Source organism: Furipterus horrens, unplaced genomic scaffold, assembly GCF_987537825.1.
Source record: "Furipterus horrens unplaced genomic scaffold, mFurHor1.1.pri manual_scaffold_2, whole genome shotgun sequence".
NCBI lineage: Eukaryota > Metazoa > Chordata > Mammalia > Chiroptera > Furipteridae > Furipterus > Furipterus horrens.
This window is the reverse complement of record NW_028327172.1, coordinates 95,002,388-95,023,251: the sequence shown is the minus strand read 5'-3', so window position 1 is coordinate 95,023,251 and position 20,864 is coordinate 95,002,388. Positions and strand designations below refer to the sequence as shown.

Here is a 20,864-nt window from a genome sequence, read left to right as displayed (position 1 = left end):
TGCTGATTGGATTTAGAAGATAGGGGAGAGTCAAAGATAATTACAACTTTTCAAATCTCAGGGAATAAGCAGCTAAAAAAGTTGGTAGGAGCTGCTGAAATATAATATAATATAAAAGCAATGACCTTACATTCCAAATGATAGCTTTGCTGGATAGAGTAATCTTGGTTGTAGGTCATTGCTTTTCATCACATTGAATACGTCTTGCCAGTTCCTTCTTGCCTGCAAAGTTCCTTTTGAGAAATCAGCTGACCGTCTTATAGGCAGCCCTTTGTAGGCAACTCTCTGCTTTTCTCTTGCTGCTTTTAAGATTCTTTACCTTTAGCCTCTGGCATTTTAATTATGATATGTCTCGGTGTGGTCCTCTTTGGGTTTAACCTCTTTGGGACTCTGTGTTTCCTGGACTTGTGTGTCTGTTTCCTTCACAAGATTAGGTAAGTTTTCCTTCATTATTTTTTCAGATAAGCTTTCAATTTCTTGCTCTTCCTCTTCTCCTTCCGGCACCTCTAGGATTCAGATGTTGGCATGTTTAAAGTTGTCCCAGAGGTTCCTAATCCTCTCCTCATATTTTTAAATTCTTGTTTCCTCATTCTGTCTGGTCGATAGTTTATTTCTTCCTTATGTTCCAAATCATTGATTTGAATCCCTGTTTCCTTCCCTTCACCACTGGTTTTGTGTGGATTTTCCTTTGTTTCATTTAGTATAGCTTTCACTTCTTCCCTTATGCATTTGGCATACTTAAGCATATCTGTCAAGCCTGTAAGCATGTTTGGCTGTTGCCCTAGATGTTGTTCCCAGAGTGGGTGGGTCTGCAGACGTTCTAGGACCGTGGGGCCATTTAAACAAGCCAACTGCTGAGAGATTGGCAGTTTCTTCCTCCACCCCAACCTGCACTGGTTTGCACAGTCAGAAGCAATGAGGCTTTAGTTTCCCCTGCGCTAGAACCATGAGCTCTGTGGTCTGGTCTGGTACTGGGAATGTTCCCCAGGTGTCCGGCCCTACTTTTTATAACATGTCAGTGCGCTTTCCGCCAGCCTGCTGCTGCCACTGTTACCACACTATGTCTTCTGCCCCTCCTACCTGTCTGAATGAGTATTTATTTCTTCTTTATATCTTTGTTTATTGGACTTCCATGCAGCTCAATTTTCTGGAACTTCCAGTTGTGTCTCATTTCAAGGTAGTTGTATTTCTTCTTAGTTGTGGAGGGAGACACAGCACGTCTTTCTAGGCCTCCATCTTGGCCAGAAATCTGAAATTAGTTTTAGACAGGTGAATTATTTTTTTTAGATTATATTTATTTATTATATTTAGAGAACAGGAGGGAGGGAGAAAGAGAAACATAAATGTGTGGTTGCCTCTCGTGTGCCCCTAACTGGGGACCTGACCTGCACCCCAGACATGTGCCCTGACTAGGAATCAAACCAGCGACCCTTTGGTTCACAGGCTGGCGCTCAATCCACTGAGCCACACCACCCAGGGCTAGACAGGTGAATTTTTATTAACCATTCTGTTTTCTTATTTTAGGTGAGACAGTGCCTGTTGATGAACAGTTTGACAAAGAGAAAGCCAACTTGGAAGCTTTCACAGTAGATAAAGATACTGCTGTTACCAATGATAAACCAGCACCCACAATTGGAGTTACTGGAAACTTGACTGATGCTGAAAGAAGAAAGTGTGAAGAAGAAATTGCTAAATTGTACAAACAACTTGATGACAAGGTAGGTTCTATATTGTTCTAGAACATTATTAATAAGATATTTTATCTTCATAATTTAATATAATTGGTCCTGATGACCTATATACGTCTTCCTTGATTTTTGTTAGCCTTTTGAAAAATTATTGTATTTACAAAAAGTAGAAAATCACTTTCTGTTTCTATGAGGAGATGGTATGAGACATGTCTTTTTTCCCTCCTAATTTTTAAGCTAAAAAAACTTCCTAAAGGAAATTTGGCATTGGACCATTGGAGAGACTTAATGAAATGGTCTCTTAGAATCAAGGATCTTAAGACTAATAAAAGATGATGTAAGATATTAGATAGTAGAACATAATAAAGTGAAAATATCTTCCTGCATTATTTATATCAGTCAGTAGTGTGAAAAATAACAATTTATGAACCACACAGAAGAAGGGAAAAACAAAAGCAGTAAAGAGACTAGAAGAAAATAGTTCTAAGTTTTGTTTTTGTTCTTAGGTGGTATTTTTACGTATTTTAAACTGAGGCGGCAATTCTGATGTTGGTGTATGTCTGTTATTTTCAATAATATCTTTGAACATTTAATTATATTTTACATTTAAAATATCTAATGAATAGCTTTTTTTCTTATTGCATGATAAATATGTTTATAAGCCTTTTTTCTTACTGTATGATAAGTGTTAAAATTATTGATAATTGAAAGAGATGACATCTGTTTCAGCATTTTCTTAAGAGATTGGAATAAGCTATATTGAATTTTGGGAAATGGTTTTGAAATATTTGTGGGGTATAGTTATCTTACATGTTATGAAACAGTTACAATCAGGTTGTGAGCTACTTCTTACATTAAAATTCTAGGATGAGGAAATTAATCAACAGAGCCAGTTGGTAGAGAAATTGAAGACACAAATGTTGGATCAGGAAGAGGTAAGTTGAATACCATTCATATTCCCAGCAAAGCTTTGTAGTCTGTCATTGAAATTGATGACAAGAATGTTGGATCAGGAAGAGGTAGTTGTATACTTTTCATATAATTTCCAGAAAAACAAAATGAAGCAATCTACAGAGCTCAGAATATACTAGAGTACATTTTAAAAGTTTTGAATGTGTACATACTTTATTGTGGATGCCCTATGAGATTGAAACATCATATGGGTTGAAGCACAGATAGACTTTCTTTTATGATATAAGGTTAAGTTCTATCTAACTGGAGGGGAGAGGATAACTTTTCAAAATATATGCTCTTTAACATATATATATATCGTCGTCGTCGGCAGCCGTCCGTCTCGAGAGACGATGGTGTAGCTTCCCAAGAGTCTATCTGCACCGCCGAGAATGGCTGTGCAGTCCGACTCGGGAGTGACATGGTATCTGTCTCCTCCCGTGTTGAATCGACATCTTGTGATGACGCTGAAGCTACAGAGCCTGGGCAGGGTGATATGGAGGGTCTGCTGTTGCCCATGCAGCAGACCCCCCCCTCTCTTCGCAGCTGAAGGGTCCAAGGGAAAGACGGAGTCGATACAGCTTGGGTTCAGGTGCGCCGCAGGAGTTGCCGGTGTTGACTACAACGTCAAACCGCCTTAGGGACTCCGGCTCCAGATTTTCTGTCGGGGTTTACTCCCTTAGCCTTTCCCCTGAAGAGGTATGCCGCAAGGCAGCGGAGGTTTTTTGGAGTCAGAGTTTTCCTTCTCTGATGTACCCTGACTGGAAGATCGAACCAGCGACACTTAGCTCGCAGGCCGACGCTCAATCCACTGAGCTAAACCAGCCAGGGCAAATATATATATATATATATATACACATACTAGATTTTTTTTGTTTTGTTTTGTTTTGTTTTGTTTTGTTTTTCATAGATTTTTTTTTTAAACTCTTATCTTATGCTTGGTTGAAGTACAGTGCTGTTTTGACTCCCTAAAATATTTCTTACTGATCCTTAGGAAAGACTTATTGCACTGGGCTAGAATAATCTTAGTTTCCCCCACCCTTGATGAAAAGTACAGTGTTTACACATGGAAATGAGGAAAGAAATAATAAAAAATACAACGTGTTAGTCTCACTCATTCTCTTCAACACAGAGAAATAGGTTAGATCTAAAGGGATTGTTAAAGAAAATATTGAATTCTGAATCTTTGACTTTGTCTTTAATAATTGTGTAAGTTGGGGTATGACTTACTGGGAGAATGAGAATGTCAGTGAATAAAGTCAATTTATACTCCTTCACATTCTTACCCTAATCTAACCTGTTGTTCATTTCTGCCATCTTCAAAGTTTCTCCTCCATAGTTTGTCATCTAGCTTGGACCCTCATTTTATCTCACCTACAAAGCAGGGGAATAATTGAAAATGGTCCTTCATTTAAGGTTTGTTTTGTGGAAGGGTGGCAGAGACTGTACAGTTTCAGTAAGAAAGAACTACCCACCAATAGTCAAATCATCTTTCTATTTCTTTCTCAAAGGGGCACTAGTAACATTTGCCTAATTCTTAATTATATTGTTCTGTCCTGTGCATTATAGTATATTTAGCATCCCTGGATTCTGCTTCTAAGTGCCATTAGCATTCTGCTTCATTATTAATATTCTCACACAGATCCTTCTAACTACTAGTCTCTTGGCATCTTTCCAGTTCAGATTTTATATACTGATACTAAGTTTTCCTGAGGCATAGTCAGAAGTCACCACTTGTTGCCCACCCCCAAATCTAAACTTTCAGGAAAATTGTTCTAAACATTATTAATTTTTCTTTCCCTATGCACACTTAGCCAAGAATATCTTTGTCTTTATATTAATTTGTACTTGACTAAAGTCTACCTATCCTAGGCACCTTCTCCAATCCCCCTGCTTTGCCTGAAGAATACAACCCCCCCTTTTATACTACCAAGCACTTTGTTAGTCATGCTCAGTCCCTCCTTTATGGCTTTACATTTCATCTCATATTCTGTTTATTTAGGTACTTGTCTTCTCATTCAGATTCCTCAGTGACAAAGTTTGATTTCCTTCCTATCTCCTGCAATGTCTAGCTACAGTGCCTGCACGTAGTAGACCTAGTTCAGTAAATCTGTTGAATGAATGTTACCATACTTACTAGCATCCACATTTCTCCCCCTTTTTGCTTAACACATGGATTTTTTTTTTAACCTGTATCCTTTTGGTAACTTTGCCCTTCCACATAGCTTCTGGCATCTACCAGAAGGGATCAAGATAATATGCAAGCTGAGCTGAATCGCCTTCAAGCAGAAAATGATGCCTCTAAAGAAGAAGTAAAAGAAGTTTTACAAGCCTTAGAGGAACTTGCTGTCAATTATGATCAGAAGTCTCAGGAAGTTGAAGACAAAACTAAGGAATATGAATTGCTTAGTGATGAACTAAATCAAAAATCGGTAATATGCCGTTTTTTCTTTCTTATTACTTAAGTACACTTTTTCATAATGACAAATTAAGTAGATATATAGATGGTAAAGAAAATATACCAACCATCTAGATAATTAATCAATTCTATTCTAACATTAATTTGCTCAGGCTTCTGGCAGTAAATGAAATTGAATCTAATTAATTTGAAAGTTTCCTGTTTCAAGGCAGAAAACATGGCCCAATCTCAATAATTAGTGAAGTAATAGAAAGTAGCACTCTTAATGGAACACAGTATGGCAACTTTAAATTGTCTATTAAATCTAAAAAATCTAAAATGTTTTTTAATTTTGAACTAGGAGCTATTCTAGAACGAGATAATTTTAAGAAAATGAAAGCAAAAACAATTTTGTATTAAGTGAAATCTTGAAATACCTATCAATATTGAATAATTCTTTTATTCAATAGATTTGACCATGCTGTTTATTTTTGGATCTACTAGGCAACGTTGGCAAGTATAGATGCTGAACTTCAGAAGCTTAAGGAAATGACTAACCACCAGAAAAAACGAGCAGCTGAGATGATGGCATCTTTACTAAAAGACCTTGCAGAAATAGGAATTGCTGTAGGAAATAATGATGTAAAGGTAAATATAATAACCAAATATTAAGTGTTATTTTCTGTGTGCATCTCATACTTTTGTTTATGACTGATATTTTTACAGTTATTTTCTTATCTTCATAATAGTCGTGTGTGGTAGATGGATAGTATTATCTTTTTAAATAGAAAGGAGGAAGAGAATGGGGTATTCAAGTAGACGAATATTCAGTAAGTCTCATTTTTCTTATTTGCACTCCACATTTAGTTCTTTCTCCTATGTAAAGATTTTTTACTTAAAAATTATGTTAATGAGTTACCATACGTGGCAGACTGTAATTGGGACAACAGTGAAGATTAGCTCAGGGAGTAAAATCATGAATGAATTGGTCTGTAGTTGCTTTAACTGTTTAAAAAGACAAGCACTGCTAATTAATTTTTCTCTTTAAATTTTATTATGAAAATTTTCAAATATGTAACTGAATAATACCATGAATCTCTGTTATCAAAATTTGGCCACACATTTATTTATGCCTTTTTTGTTTCTAGTACTAATTTTAAGGATAATAATATTGGTTGTATTATAACTAGGCATGTTGTAAAAATAAAAAATGACCTAGTAGATTTTAAAGCTTAGACCAAAAAGATAAACTAAGACTCTTGACTGCAAAAACATATAACGTGAAAGATTTATGTTGCAGTAGGTATTTGTTTGGACTTCTTTTACATTAAACCTTGATTATAGTTACAAACAGAACAAATTTATAATTGGGTTTATGTTGAAAGCACACTAAGAAGCCAAGTTAGACAATTGGAAATGAAATAAAAGTTTTCAGTATAGAACATATATTCCCTTTGTTGGTTGTTATTCAAAGTCTGTTGATAAAGACAAGAATTGAAAGTTTTCTCCTTATATGTAATCTTTTTTTTTTAATATGTTTTATTGATTATACTGTTACAGTTGTCCCAATTTCCCTTCCCTCTGCTCCCCTCCACCTGGTGGCCCCCCCCTCCAGTTGTCCCCCCTTTTAGTCCATGTCTATTGGTTGTGCATATAGTTCTTCTCAACATCTTCCTGTCTGTTCCATGCCTTCTACTGTGCTTCTTAATTCCTGTACTATCTCCCTCCCTCTCCCCTTGCCCCCTCCCTGCTGACCTCCCCCCAGTATGTTCCCCATACCTATAGTTCTTTTTCCGCTCTTGTTGCCTATTTAGTTTTGACTTTGTTTTGATTCCCTAGCTTCTGTTGTTGGTTGTTGTGATGCAGTTTTCATTTTAATGTTCATAGTTTTGATCCTCCTTTTTCTAAACCAGTCCCTTAAACATCTCATATAATAGTGGTTTGGATCTAATGAACTCTTTCTGTTGTATTTTGTCCTGGAAGCACTTTCTCTGCCCTTCAATTCTGAATGACAGCTTCACTAGATAGAGTATTTGTGGCTGTAGGTTTTTGATTTTCATTCCTTTGAATATTTCTTGCCAGTCCCTTCTTGCCTGCAAGGTCTCCCTTGAGAAGTCAGCTGATAGTCTAATTGGGACCCCTTTGTACATGATTCTTTTCTTCTCTCTTGCTGCTTTTAAGATTCTCTCTTTATCTTTAATTTTTGACAATATGATTATAATGTGTCTTGGAGTGTTTCTCCCTGGGTCCAGTTTTTCTGGAACTCTGTGCTTCCTGGACCTGTAAGTCTATTTATTTCCTTTCCCAAGTTCGGGAAGTTGTGCTTCATTACTTTTTCACATAATTTTTCAATTTCTAGTTCTTCTTCTTCGCCCTCTGGCAATCCTATAATCCGTATGTTCAGTCTCTTATAGCTGTCACAGAGGTTTCTGATCCTCTCCTCACTTTTCTTGCTTTCTGTTTCTCTTTCCACATGGGTTGACTGTTCCTTCCCTATGTTGCGGTTTGTTGATTTGATCTCTGGATTTTATTTCCTCACCACTTGTCTCGTATGTGTTTTCATTCTTTTCAGAATGAGTGGCTTTCAATCCTTTCTCGTCTTGTTCCAAATCTTTTGTTAATTTTGTAAGCCACCTAATGACTGTAGCTCTGAACTGAGCCTCCAAAAGGTTTCTTATTTTTCTTCTGTCAGATTCTTCATCTGCTGCGTGGTGAGCTGCGTCACCGGGATTTCTATAGCTGTCTGCCTCATTTTGACAGATTTGTGTTTTGCTTTGCTTCTTGGGCTGGCTATAGGGGCGGAGCCCGTGTACTCGTCACTACCCAGCGACCGGTGGCGATCTGCTATCTTCTTTCCTGCGCTGTGGCGCTTTGTCGTCACTACTCGGCAACCAGTGGCATTCCACAACCTTTTTCACGGCGCTGTGGCGCTTTGTGTGGGAGTGGGGGTCCAAGATGGATTCCTGCCGTTATTCTCTGCTGGGAGACTGGGATCCATCCTCCCGCCCTCTGGGCCTCACCGTCCAAGGCAATGTGGGGGTTGCCTTTCCCAGCATTGGGGTCGCGAGCTGCCGGGGCTCGACTGCAGCTGGGATTGCTCTCCCTGCCGCTGTCCCTGTTGCTACAGCAAACAGCACCACTCACTTTCGCTCTTCCTACCTGCCCAATGAGCGCCACTGGTTTATAACTTTGTACTTTGGGCTTCCGTGTAGTTTTATTTTCTGGAATTTCTAGTTATCTTTTGTTTTGAGGTAGTTGTATTCCTTTCTAGTTGTAGAGGGAGATCGAGCGTGTCAGTCTAAGCCTCCATCTTGGCCGGAGGATTATATGTCATTTCTTAATGTCAGCTCACCTCATGGAAAGAAAGGAAAAGTGTTATTGTTAAATACTGGGTGACTTGACTTGATCTCTCTTCACCATCAATCTGAACATTCTGTCTTATCCTTTTCATGGTAAAGTAATGGGAGATGTTGAAGCTAGATGGGAATCTTTGAAGACGGAAAAGCATATTTATTTCGTATCGCTGAACACTAGAAAGGTGTTGCCCAAAACTTGCTTTGTAGATTTGCAACTTCTTTTTAGAAGTTGTAAAGATAGAGAAAATAAAAATTGGAAATGGCTTATGTTCAGTGGCAGGGCGATTAGAATACAGGTTCCCTGATTCCTAGATTTGCATTTGAAAGCAAGTCCGCCTTGCACATAGGTTCTTTAAAAATAAATCTATTGGATTCCCAGTGTTTTTGTCATTTGTACATAATTCCTTTCCTGTTAACATCATCAGTTAAACCCTGCTGAACTCCACTTAAAACTTAGGTTTTTTATATTATGGTTCATTCTTTGTGTGTACAGTTCTATGGATTTTGACAAATGCATAATACAGATTCACCATTACAATATCATAGAATAGTTTTACCACTTTAACATCCCCTACTATCCCCTCTGTTTTTTTCATCCCTCTCCCCTGAACCCCTAGCAGCCACTGATCAAAAATTTCATATAGTTTGAATCACACAGGATATAGCCTTTTCAGACTGGCTTTTTTCACTTAGCATTGTGCATTTAAGGCTCTTTTGTGTCTTTTTGTGGCTTGGTAGCTCTTTTTTTAATCACTGAATAGTACTTTATGGTATGGATGTACCACTTTGTTTACCTATTCACCTATTGAGGAGCATCTTGGTACTTTCAGTTTTTGGTACTTAAAATTTAATAAAGCTGCTCTAGACATTTATATGCACCTTTTTCTGTAAACATAATTTTTAATTCAGCTAGGTAAAAATACCAAGGAATATGATTGTTAGGTCGTATGTTACAAGTGTTAGCTGTGTAAGAATCTCCCAAAGTGGCTGTACCAGTTTGCATTCCCACCAGCATTGAGTGAGAGTTCCTTTTACTTCATTAGATTTTTGGTTTTGAATTGTTCTGATAGATGTGTAGTGTTATCTCATTTTAATTTGCAATTGGGTTGTTTGTTTTCTTATTGTTGAGTTTTAAGAATTATGTTTTGGATAAGCTCTTTATCAGATAGGTGTTTTATGTATATTCCTCCCAGTCTGTGGCTTATCTTTTCATTCTCTTAACAGTGTCTTTTGTAAAGCAGAAATTCTAACAAGTCCATCTGCCAGTTTTTTCTTTCACAGATTATGTTTTCGATGTTGTGTTTAAAAACTCATTTCTAAACTCAAAGTCACCTAGATTTTTTCCTGTGTTTTTTTCTTAAGGCATTTTAGTTTTGCATTTACATTTAAGTTTATGATCTATTTGGAATTAATTTTTCTGAAAGGTATAAAGTCTGTCAGAATATATTGTTTTACATGGGATGGCCACTTGTTCCAGAAGATTTGTTGAAAAGATTATTCTTTCTCCGTTGAATTGCCCTCACACCTTTGTCAGAGATCAATTGACTGGATTTTTATGTGTCCTTTCCTGGGCTCTATTCTGTTCCAGTGACCTTTTGTTGTCTGTTCTTTTGCCAATATCACATCAATTTTTCTTGAAAATTTTTATTTATTATTTTGGAGACGGGGGACAGGAGGGAGAAAAAGGGAGGGAGAGAAATATCGATGTGTGAGAAATACATCTTGATCAGTTGTCTCTCACACTCCCCCAACTGGGTACCTGGCCAGCAACCCAGGCATGCGCCCTGACTGGGAATCAAACTGGTGACCTTTCGGCTCACAGGCCAGCACTCAGTCCATTGAGCCACACCAGCCAGGGCTCACATTATTTTGATTACTATAGCTTTATAGTAAATCTTATAGTTGGGTAGCGTTAGTCTTCCAGCTTTGCTCTTTAGTAGTGTGTTGGCTCTTCAGGGTCTTTTGCATTCCCGAATGACTTCAGAATCAGTTTTGACATCCACCAAATAACTTACTGGGATTTTGATTGAAGCTCTATTAAATACATAGATCAGGTTGGGAAGAACTGATATTTTGACAGTATTGTCTATCCATAAATGTGGAATACCTCTATCTGTTTAGTTCTTTGATTTCATCAGTTTTATAGTTTTCTAATATAGATCTTATACATAATATACTACATGTATACTTATGTGTTTCTCTTTTCGGTGCTAATGTTAATGGCAATTTTAAATTTCACTTGTTTACTATTGGTATATAGGAAAGTGATTGACTTTATTGTATGTTAACCTTGTATTCTGCAGTATTATAATAATGGCTTATTAGTCTCTGGAGTTTCTTTAATAATCATGTCAACTGTAAACAAAGACAGTTTTATGTTTTCCATGTCACACTCCACTTAATTTTGACATTGAATATTATACTGGAATTTTATAGGGAAACCCATAAAAGTTATGGAATGTAAAGTGACCACCATTCTTCCTTGTGAGCTTAAAAGTCATTCTTTCTGTGCCACCTAAACATCCTTATTGGTTAAGTTTTATTTATTTTTTTAATCCTCGCCTGAGGGTATGTTTACTGAGTTAGAGAGAGAGAGAGAGAGAGAGAGAGAGATCAGTTGCTTCCCATATGCACCCTGATCGGGAATTGAATCCACAACCTTTTGGTGTATAGGACAGTGCTCCAACCAATTGAGACCTCCAGCCAGGGCTTATTTAAGTTTAAAACTGGAGTTACACATGATTAACATAAATTTATTGAAAAGAGCCCGTGAAGAGGAAATTCAAATATTGAAAGAGACAGATTCATCAAGGTTTGTTTGTTTTTTAATTGTGCATTCTTTTTTCCTTGTAGGCATATATTAGCATTAAGTTGAAAAAGGAAGGCAGGCAAAAATGAAAGTATTTTATTTACTTACCCTTTTTATTAAAACAATTTTAATAAAAGAAAAACTCGACTTTCTATGAAGATTGAGTAATATCAAAATATATTTAATTTTGTTCTAAGATTTTAGAGTCTCGTTGGGTAAACATGCACTGGACATTTTTGTCTTTTTATTTTATTTCACTATTTTCTCATAACAGCCTGAGGGAACTGGCATGATAGATGAAGAGTTCACCGTTGCAAGGCTCTACATTAGCAAAATGAAGTCAGAAGTAAAAACAATGGTAAAACGCTGCAAACAGTTAGAAAACACACAAACTGAGAGCAATAAAAAAATGGAAGAAAATGAAAAGGAGTTAGCAGCATGCCAGCTTCGTATCTCTCAAGTATGTATTAACAAAACAAAGTTCCTCAATTTTTGAATAGCCACTTAAGTTTTATTTATTATAAAAGTTATGAGAAAAATGAACTTCCATAGCTTGTTCTCTGAGTAACAAAATAAAAAAGTTAATTTGATCCGTTTTTCCTAGTCTAGCTGCATTATAGCAAAATGGATGATTTAACTGGGTTAAGTATACAGGTTTACTAGAAACATGTGACTGATATGCCTGTTGAAGAACCTAGAAGAATCCTATGGTGGACAAAACTGCATGGCCAGTTTTCTGACTTTGGCAACTGAATAGATGAGGCTATTCACCAAGATAGGAATTGTAGGCAGAGGGAGGAGGGTAGTGTCATATGGAAAAAAACAATAAGAATACTTCATTTTTTCAGCCTTCATTGCCTTTGTTTACAAGTGTTATAAGCTAATCAGATGACTATTTCATTGATTATATTCTTTTTCATTGTAAACTTGGCCCCTGAACATTTAGTGTCCTTAAGTGTATTATATGTTTATATACATTGAAGGACTTGCCTGTTTTTAAATATTTGTAACAATAAAATGTGTGTATGAGGTTTTTTCCACTTTATATCAGTACATTTTCCCCAAAAGCATGAAGCCAAAATTAAGTCATTGACTGAATACCTCCAAAATGTGGAACAAAAGAAAAGGCAGCTGGAAGAATCTGTCGATTCCCTCAGTGAAGAAATAGTCCAGCTTCGAGCACAAGGTATTAACTTCTAATTGTTTATGAGTTATGTGTATATTAAATTGTCCTTATTTTAGTATAATTGTATTCGACTTATATTCACACATATAGAAAATAGGAGGAGTCTGGATAACTTGGAATAGTAAACAAATACTATATTTTAATATGTCTTTGAAACATTTTTAAAGTTTTGTTTCAATATGGCAGTGGCCAATTTGTGAATTTCCCACAAATTTATGAAGTTGTTATACATATATATTAAGTTTACACACACACACACACACACACACACACACGTTTTGACACAGAAACTCAGAAAGCTGTCTTGTTTCCCTACCATACCTTAACCCATTTGTTCTGGGATTAGGTAAAGAAAATAAAGGAAACCATAATTTCAACAAAATGCTGTAAGTGTACTTAGTCACATGTTGTTGACCTTAAACAGCAAGATTTACTATGTAGCATACGGATAGTTTAAAGTCAAGAACTGCTAAGGAACATATCCCTCATAAAACCTGAGTTTATGAAGAAATGTAAGGTTTATTTCCTCTCTTAATGTCTCTCCCTGCCCAAACAGAGAAAGTGCATGAAATGGAAAAGGAGCACTTAAATAAAGTTCAAACTGCAAATGAAGTTAAGGCAAGTTTAATGTAATTGATTTTAATGGCTTTAAGTCATCATTATTAATCTTTATTAGTCTAACTTAATATCCTTCCTCCCACTCCCAAAATTTTAGCAAGCTGTTGAGCAGCAGATCCAAAGTCACAGAGAAACTCATCAGAAACAAATTAGTAGTTTGAGAGATGAAATTGAGGCAAAAGAAAAACTTATAACTGATCTTCAAGAGTAAGTGTACTGTTCTTTCCTCTGAATATTAAAAACTAAGAAAGATTGACTATTTAGACAAAAGGAAATAATTGGTTACTGGTAGGCTAATATATTCTTACTAGATGTACCTGCATTTTTTCATTGAAATTATAATTTTTGAATTGAAAATAATTATTTTTATTTATAAGTATAACTCCTGAGTTCCTGGTGGAAATATTTTGGGGTCTTTTGATATAACTTCAGTAAGAAGAAGAAAAAACTTTAGCCACTGTAGCAAATAGAAACCACAGTCTCCTTCAAATCATTTTCTTCCTTTTAAAAAAAATTCTTAACTGAGAAAAACTACTGGAAATTGGCGCTTTAAATTTTTTAAAAATAGAAGTTGTCTTTGTTATTTATCAAGAAGACATTTTTCCTATTTTCATAACCACATGCATTGAATTCAATGCATTCAATTAGCATTGAATTTATTGAAATTGGAGGTCTGCACCTAAATCATGATTTGCATAGGAACCAGAGGAGCATAAGAAAAAAATGAAGACAAAGTTTGAGACGTGGGTCTTATTATTGAACCTAATGGATTTAGGAACAAGGATTTGGGGAAATGAAAGATGTAGAAGACTAAAATCATGGTTTCAAACCAAAATAGGAAAAACATTGCACAGCTGAAAGTAACCAAGTCCTTTTACTCTCCATGTGGTGGTCTAGGATCACAGGAGGCCCTGGTTGCTTGAATGGTGAGGTTATAGAATTTGATAGTTTGAAAAGTCTTAATGACAGCAGTCAGAAAATGGTGGTGTGTGGATGTTGTGGGCTTTGTTTTTTCTTTTGTCAGTCAAAACCAGAAAATGATGTTAGAGCAGGAACGTCTGAGAGTAGAACATGAGAAGTTGAAAGCTACAGATCAGGAAAAGAGCAGAAAACTACATGAACTTACGTAAGTAAATGTTTTAATTAAAGTTTAAAACTTAAAAAAAAACTAAATTAGAGTATTGTAGTTATTCCTAGCAAATATATTCATAGGATACTTTGTGTAGGGTAAAGAGTGTTTTTCTTAAACCCTCTTCATTGGTTTGATTTATAGCTAAAAACTTGTAGTGTATTTTTATACTTTATTGAAAGCAAGATCTTATATTTCAGTGATGGTCAAGATTCAGATTCCTGTTAATCATCCTGTTTGCTGTTTCTGTGCCACTATTTTATTTCAAGATCTATCATAAAAACTGAATTTATGTCACAATTGATCTTGCATAAAAGGGAATTATTATTTTGGCTTTGCCTTTTGAACAGAGGTTTTTCACCATTTTTTCTAATTTACTAAGACTATAGTCAGTGCTCAATTTTCTAGAATCTGAACAGATAGAAAACTCAGGTTTTAAGTTTTTATATACCTTGAATTTATGAGAAATAATTTGTAAATGAATTCTTGCTATTAGAATGGTAACACCATCAGGACCACTGAGTGCTGATTTATAAATATTGTACTGAATCTTACCCATAATTTATTTAGAATAATTTTAAGTAAAATATATAGCCTGTTTTAATTTTTAATAATTTATAATCTCTGTAAGTAACAGTTAAGCAGATTTTGGATAAAAGCAGTATGCTATATGTGACATGTTCCAAAATATAAATAAAAACCACTCATTAATTAGATTCTGCAATTTTTTATTTTATCTCTTTTATTGCTATATAGGAGTGCTTTCTTCTAATAATGGATTTAGAAGGACTATAAGGCATTATAAAAATTCTTTGAAAGACACTTTTAAAAATAAGTATAATTCATTTATTTGAATTTAGGAATTGATTCAAATAAATATTTGCTTCATCTTCTGTGCTAAGTAAAACTAGATTTTATGGACTCAGAGTTTAAAGTATATATGTCTATTCTTCCTCTGTCTAGGGTTATGCAAGATAGACGAGAACAAGCAAGACAAGACTTGAAGGGTTTGGAAGAAACAGTGGTAAGAAAAACTTGAAAATAAATAAGATGGGGAATGTTTAATGGGTTTTTCCCCCTTTGATCATACTAAATTGGAGGTCTGTACTCCAAAAATACTGCTGTTCTTAATTCAAGGCAAAAGAACTTCAGACTTTACACAACCTGCGGAAGCTCTTTGTTCAGGACCTGGCTACCAGAGTTAAAAAGGTAATAAAACAATGCTGAGGTGTGGGTATTTGTATAAATGGTGCCTACAGTGTGTGATTATTTGCATGTATAAGTGAAATTATGTTATATTATCATAACAGTTTTTTAAAGTATATTTTATTGATTATATTGTTATAGTAGTCCCAGGTTTTTTTGCCCTTTGTTCCCCTCTGCCCAGTACCCCCCTATCTCCAGCAATCCTATCTCCCTTAGTTCATGTCCATGGATCATGCATATAAGTTCTTTGGCTTGACCCTTTCCTATATTATTATTAACTTCCTCCTGTCTATTTTGTACCAACCAATTATGCTTAATCCCTGCACCATTTCCCCATTTCTCCCTCTTCCCCCTTCCAGCTGATAACCCTCCAAATGATCCCCATACCTACGATTCTGTTCCTATTCTGGTTTGCTTCATTGGATTTTGTTTTTATTTTTTTAGATTCAGTTGTTGATAGTTGTTAGTTTATTGTCATTTTAATGTTCATAATGCTGATCTTCTTTTTCTTAAATTAAGTCCCTTTGAGATTCCATATATTAATGGCTGGTGATGATGAACTCCTTTAGCTTCACCTTGTCTGGGAAGCACTTTATCTGCCCTTCCATTCTAAGTGATAGCTTTGCTAGATAGAGTAATCTTGGTTTTAAGTCCTTGCTTTTCATCACCTTGACTACTTCTTGCCAGTCCCTTCTTGCCTGCAAAGTTTCTTTTGAGAAATCAGCTGGTCATCTTATAGGCACCCCTTTTATGTAACTCTCTGCTTTTCTCTTGCTACTTTTAAGATTCTCTCTTTATCTTTAACCTTTGGCATTTTAATTATGATGTGTCTTGGTGTGGTCCACTTTGGGTCTAGCTTGTTTGAGACTCTCTGCGCTTCCTGGACTTGTATGTCTATTTTCTTCGCCAAATTTAGGGAGTTTTTCTTCATTATTTTCTCATATAAGCTTTCGATTTCTTTCTCTTCCTCTTCTTCTTCTGGCACACCTATGGTTCAGATATTGGCACGTATAAAGTTGTCCCAGAAGTTCCTAAGTTCTCTTCATATTTTTCAATTCTTGTTTCCTCATTCTGTACTGGTTTACTGTTTTTTTTTCTTTCTTGTGTTCCAAATCATTGATTTGAACCCTGGTTTCCTTCCCTTCACCATTGGTTTTGTGTGGATTTTCCTTTGTTTCATTTAGCATAGCCTTCACTTCTTCCTTTATGTGTTTGCCATACTTAAGCATATCTCTCAAGCCTGTGAACCTTTTTATCATCAGTGTTTTGAACTCTTATGTCTGTTGGTTTAGCTATCTCCTCATCTGTGAGATTGGCTGTCTCCTCATTGCTTAGTTCTCCCACTGGAACCTTGATCCATTCCCCCTTTTGGGCCATGCTTCTCTTGTCTCCTCATCTTAACAGGCTCCTGTGTTTATTTGCCTTTATGTCTTAGATAGAGCTGTTGCACCTGTTACATTGTGGGGAGCAGAGCCTTAGATATTTGTCAGTACAGGGTGACCCATTTCACCACGTTGTGGCACTGTATGTGGGGGAGGGGTCTGAGAGTGAACAGTGCCACTTGCTCGGCACTTACCCTTTTTTGAGCCACTTCTCCATTTCTGTATGGGACTGGTTCCTCTCTAGGTGTTGCCCTGTCTGTCATTCCCAGAGTGGGTGGGTCTGCGGACTTTCTAGGACTGTGGGGGCCCTTTAAACAAGTGGACTTTGCTGAAATACAGGCAGTTTCTTCCTCTGCCCCAACTCCCACTGGTTTGCACAGTTAAGCAATGAGGCTTTATTGTCCCTGGTGCTGGGATCATGAGCTGTGGGGTCTGGTCTATTGCTGGTAGCGCTCACCAGGTATTCCTCCCGACTTTTTAAATGTGTGACTGCACTTTCCGCCAGCCTGCCGCTGCTGCTGTTGCTGCCATCACCACACCGTGTCCTCTTTGCCCTGGGTCTGCCCCTCCTACCTGTCTGGATGAGTATTCTTTATGTTTTTGTTGGACTTCCATGTTGCTCGATTTTCTGAACTTCTGGTTGTCTCTAGTTTTGAGGTAGTTGTGTTCCTTCTTAGTTGTGGAGGAAGATGCAGTGTGTCTGTCTAGGTCTCCATCTTGGCTGGAAGTCATAACAATTTTTGTGTAGTTAAGATTAGGATATTTTTTACCTTCACATTTGTTCACGGTATTCAATCGACCTTTTCTTCTTAGAGTGCAGATATAGATTCTGATGACACTGGAGGCAGCGCTGCTCAGAAACAGAAAATCTCCTTTCTTGAAAATAATCTCGAACAACTTACTAAAGTGCACAAACAGGTAACAACATATTTTGTGGTACCTGCAACATTGAAAGAATTTTTAAAATTCGAGAGTAGCAATTTTTTGAATTTATGTACCCTGAGCCATTCCATTATTTTTCAAGTACTTACATAAAGAAACCACTAGCAATTTTTAGGAAAGCTAATGTTTTAACAATCCTTTTATCAAAAGTGAAAACCTTTCTGGAATTTAGGTCTATTAGTTTTCTTAATTTATTTATGGTAATTTAAAAATCTGATAGATAAGTCTGCAGCTAAAATAAAAATTTTTTATACTTTTGCATTTAATGCTCCAAGCATGAAACATACAGTATTGTGAGGCAGTTCATATTTTTTAAAAAGTAATGTTTACCATGTCTTATTTTTAATATGGCTTGATAAATGACTTAATTACAAAAAATATTTTTAGCCCACTAAATTGTACATCTCTGTTATTGTAAACTTGTTTACACAAGATGTTTGCACTGGAGTAAGGTTAAAGAAATTTTAACCTTTTTGCTTTTAACACTATTATTAAGGGTCTTACTAAATTTATGTGTATTTGTGGGTCTGAAAGGATATTCATTTCCATCTTACTGAAGAGATCTGGTATTATGTTCTAACTTAGTGTCATTACCTAGTCGGGGAAAGAACAGCCCCTCCCCCCAAAAAAATCTAAATGAAATTATCTTTGTGAGAAAAACTATGTGTATGGAGTGTACGGTTATATGTATTTCTTGCTTCTTGCCTAAATTAAGTTAGCTAATTGACGAACCTTAATATAAATGTAGTTTTACTTCTTTTCTAAAGAGAAATTATGACTGTGCAAACTTCCTCAAGTCATCTTATAAAAGCTAGAGTCCTAATTTTCTTTATATATCTTTAGTTGGTACGTGATAATGCAGATCTTCGCTGTGAACTTCCTAAGTTGGAAAAGCGACTGAGAGCTACAGCTGAGAGAGTGAAAGCTCTGGAGTCAGCACTGAAAGAAGCCAAAGAAAATGCATCTCGTGATCGCAAACGCTATCAGCAAGAAGTAGATCGTATAAAAGAAGCAGTCAGGTCAAAGAATATGGCCAGAAGAGGGCATTCTGCACAGATTGGTTAGTAGACCACATGAAAACCTTTAAACCTCACTTGGTTAGAATGTTTTCATTTACTTGTAAACATAACCTATGTGGTATTTGTCTGTTTTTATTTCCTTCCTTCCTTCCTTCCTTCCTTCCTTCCTTCCTTCCTTCCTTTCTTCCTTCCTTCCTTCCTTCCTTCCTTCCTCCTTCCCTCCCTCCCTCCTTCCCTCCCTCCCTTCCTCCCTTCCTTCCTTCCCTCCCTTTCTTTCTTTCTTTTTCTCTCTTTCTTTCTTTCTTTCTTTTCTTTTCTTTCTTTCTTTTAGTTGTCCCGATTTTTCCCCTGTGTTTTTATTTTCTAACAAAGAATGCCGTTGTTGGGAGAGCAGCACAAAGTTGAGGAATAACCACATGAACAGGACAAGAAGATAAGACCTAGACAAGCCAGCAAGAATGGTCAGGAGTAGAGGATAAACTGTATTGAGCAATGTTATTAACATTGTATGTGAGCGTTTTCTGCTGATGCATTATGATAGGAGTGGGATATTTTTTTAAATATGCATGTGAATTTTTCATTACATAAAGTTGCTATAAATTGAAAACTACTTGAATTGTTTTTCTATGAAACTTTGATATTCTTACCTTAGAATGTATTCTTCATCGTTATCATGAAAGCTAAGGGCACTCTGCACAGTTTGCAAAAATTGTATGTGTCCCACATACATTGTGTTAAAACAAAAAAAAATTGCAAGAAAGTAAGTTCTAAGCAATATTTCATATTTCAGAGTAATGATTAATGTATAAGGCTATAAAGATTGTGTAGGTCCTAGAGAAAAAAGTATGTAACAAAAGAAAAGAGAGAGGAATCCAATGAGCAGCAAAACAGCAGAGAAAAAACACTTAAGAATTTGTTGTAAATAAAGAGACCTAAAAAGTCATTATAGTCATGTGTTAAGATTTATTCTAAAGCCAGTTTTTGGTTTTTGTATTAGCTAAACCTATTCGTCCTGGGCAACATCCAGCTGCTTCTCCAACTCATCCAAGTGTAATTCGTGGAGGAGGTGCATTTATTCAGAACAGCCAGCCAGTGACAGTACGAGGTGGAGGAGGCAAACAAGTGTAAGCATTAACACATTACCTACAGGTCTGTAGTTTATATCTGGCTTTAGAATTATAGCTATAAGTGGAAATATTCAACCATTGGTCATTAAGTAACTTTTTTGGATTCTTACATTAGTGTCATATTTTTAATGTACCATATTTTTCACACTAATAAGACGCACCTGACCATAAGACACACCTAGGTTCAGAGAAGGAAAACAAAAAAAAGTATTCTGAACCAAATGGTGTACTAAAATATTTAATAAAATATAACAATAATATTTCAAGCATGTAAAGTGAACAAGCAGTCAATAGTGGTATTAAGAGCCATCATTACTGCCATTAACAAATGAGGACTTTATGATTCAAGTACTTTTCTAGTTTTCTGGGAACCCCAAGAGTTCATCGGTGTCAGAATTTATGAATCACTGATATCACTTTCTTCACTATCTTCATACTGACCAGACGCCCTGAGATTCACCAGTAAAGTGGGACATTTAAGCATCCCCAAGGGTTTCTTGAGGGCCCACCGCTTCCTCTTCTAACAGCTATCGCCATTGCTGACATGTCAGGCAATACACATCATGGTCGTGACGCAGTATTCACTCCATAAGACACAGACATTTCCCCCACACTTTTGGGGGGTAAAATAATGCGTCTTATAGTGAAAAGTATGGTATATAATTTAAAAAGTAGTGGCACAATTTCTTCTAGTCTTTTTTCATAATTCACATAGATATTTTCAATGCTATATATTCAAATTTGTGATCTTAACCTAACATTGGGTCATTTAAAGAAAGATACTGCTGTTCTGTCTCAGATATACCATGGTTTATACCTATATTCCCTTTTACTGGACAAGTAAATAAGTATGTTAATTTTTTCATACTTGAAATTTTTCAAAGTTGAAATTTCTTGTATGAAATTTGAAGTATGAAAATCTTTTTACATCCTTTTAGATTATTTTCAAAGATTCCCAGAAGTGGAATTGCAAGAAAATGTGAACATTTTAAGGGCTCTTGAAAGATTGCACCAAGTTGCCTATTAACTAAGGATACTGTCCATTTTGTTGCA

At 36.0% G+C, this 20,864-nt stretch overlaps 1 protein-coding gene across 1 annotated transcript in view; it reads left to right on the top strand.

Moving 5' to 3' along the window:
* The window catches only part of KIF5B (kinesin family member 5B), a 46,653-nt gene extending 26,841 nt beyond the window's left edge, over positions 1-19,812 (top strand). The window contains exons 12-25 of the mRNA XM_090266162.1: positions 1,525-1,718; positions 2,555-2,623; positions 4,865-5,071; positions 5,542-5,685; positions 11,477-11,662; positions 12,271-12,388; positions 12,945-13,006; positions 13,104-13,213; positions 14,031-14,132; positions 15,099-15,159; positions 15,273-15,344; positions 17,537-17,641; positions 18,509-18,725; positions 19,682-19,812. Coding sequence (XP_090122288.1) covers positions 1,525-1,718; positions 2,555-2,623; positions 4,865-5,071; positions 5,542-5,685; positions 11,477-11,662; positions 12,271-12,388; positions 12,945-13,006; positions 13,104-13,213; positions 14,031-14,132; positions 15,099-15,159; positions 15,273-15,344; positions 17,537-17,641; positions 18,509-18,725; positions 19,682-19,812 — 1,778 coding nt within the window. The remainder of the gene's footprint in view (positions 1-1,524; positions 1,719-2,554; positions 2,624-4,864; positions 5,072-5,541; positions 5,686-11,476; positions 11,663-12,270; positions 12,389-12,944; positions 13,007-13,103; positions 13,214-14,030; positions 14,133-15,098; positions 15,160-15,272; positions 15,345-17,536; positions 17,642-18,508; positions 18,726-19,681) is intronic.
* Positions 19,813-20,864: the final 1,052 nt, after the last annotated feature.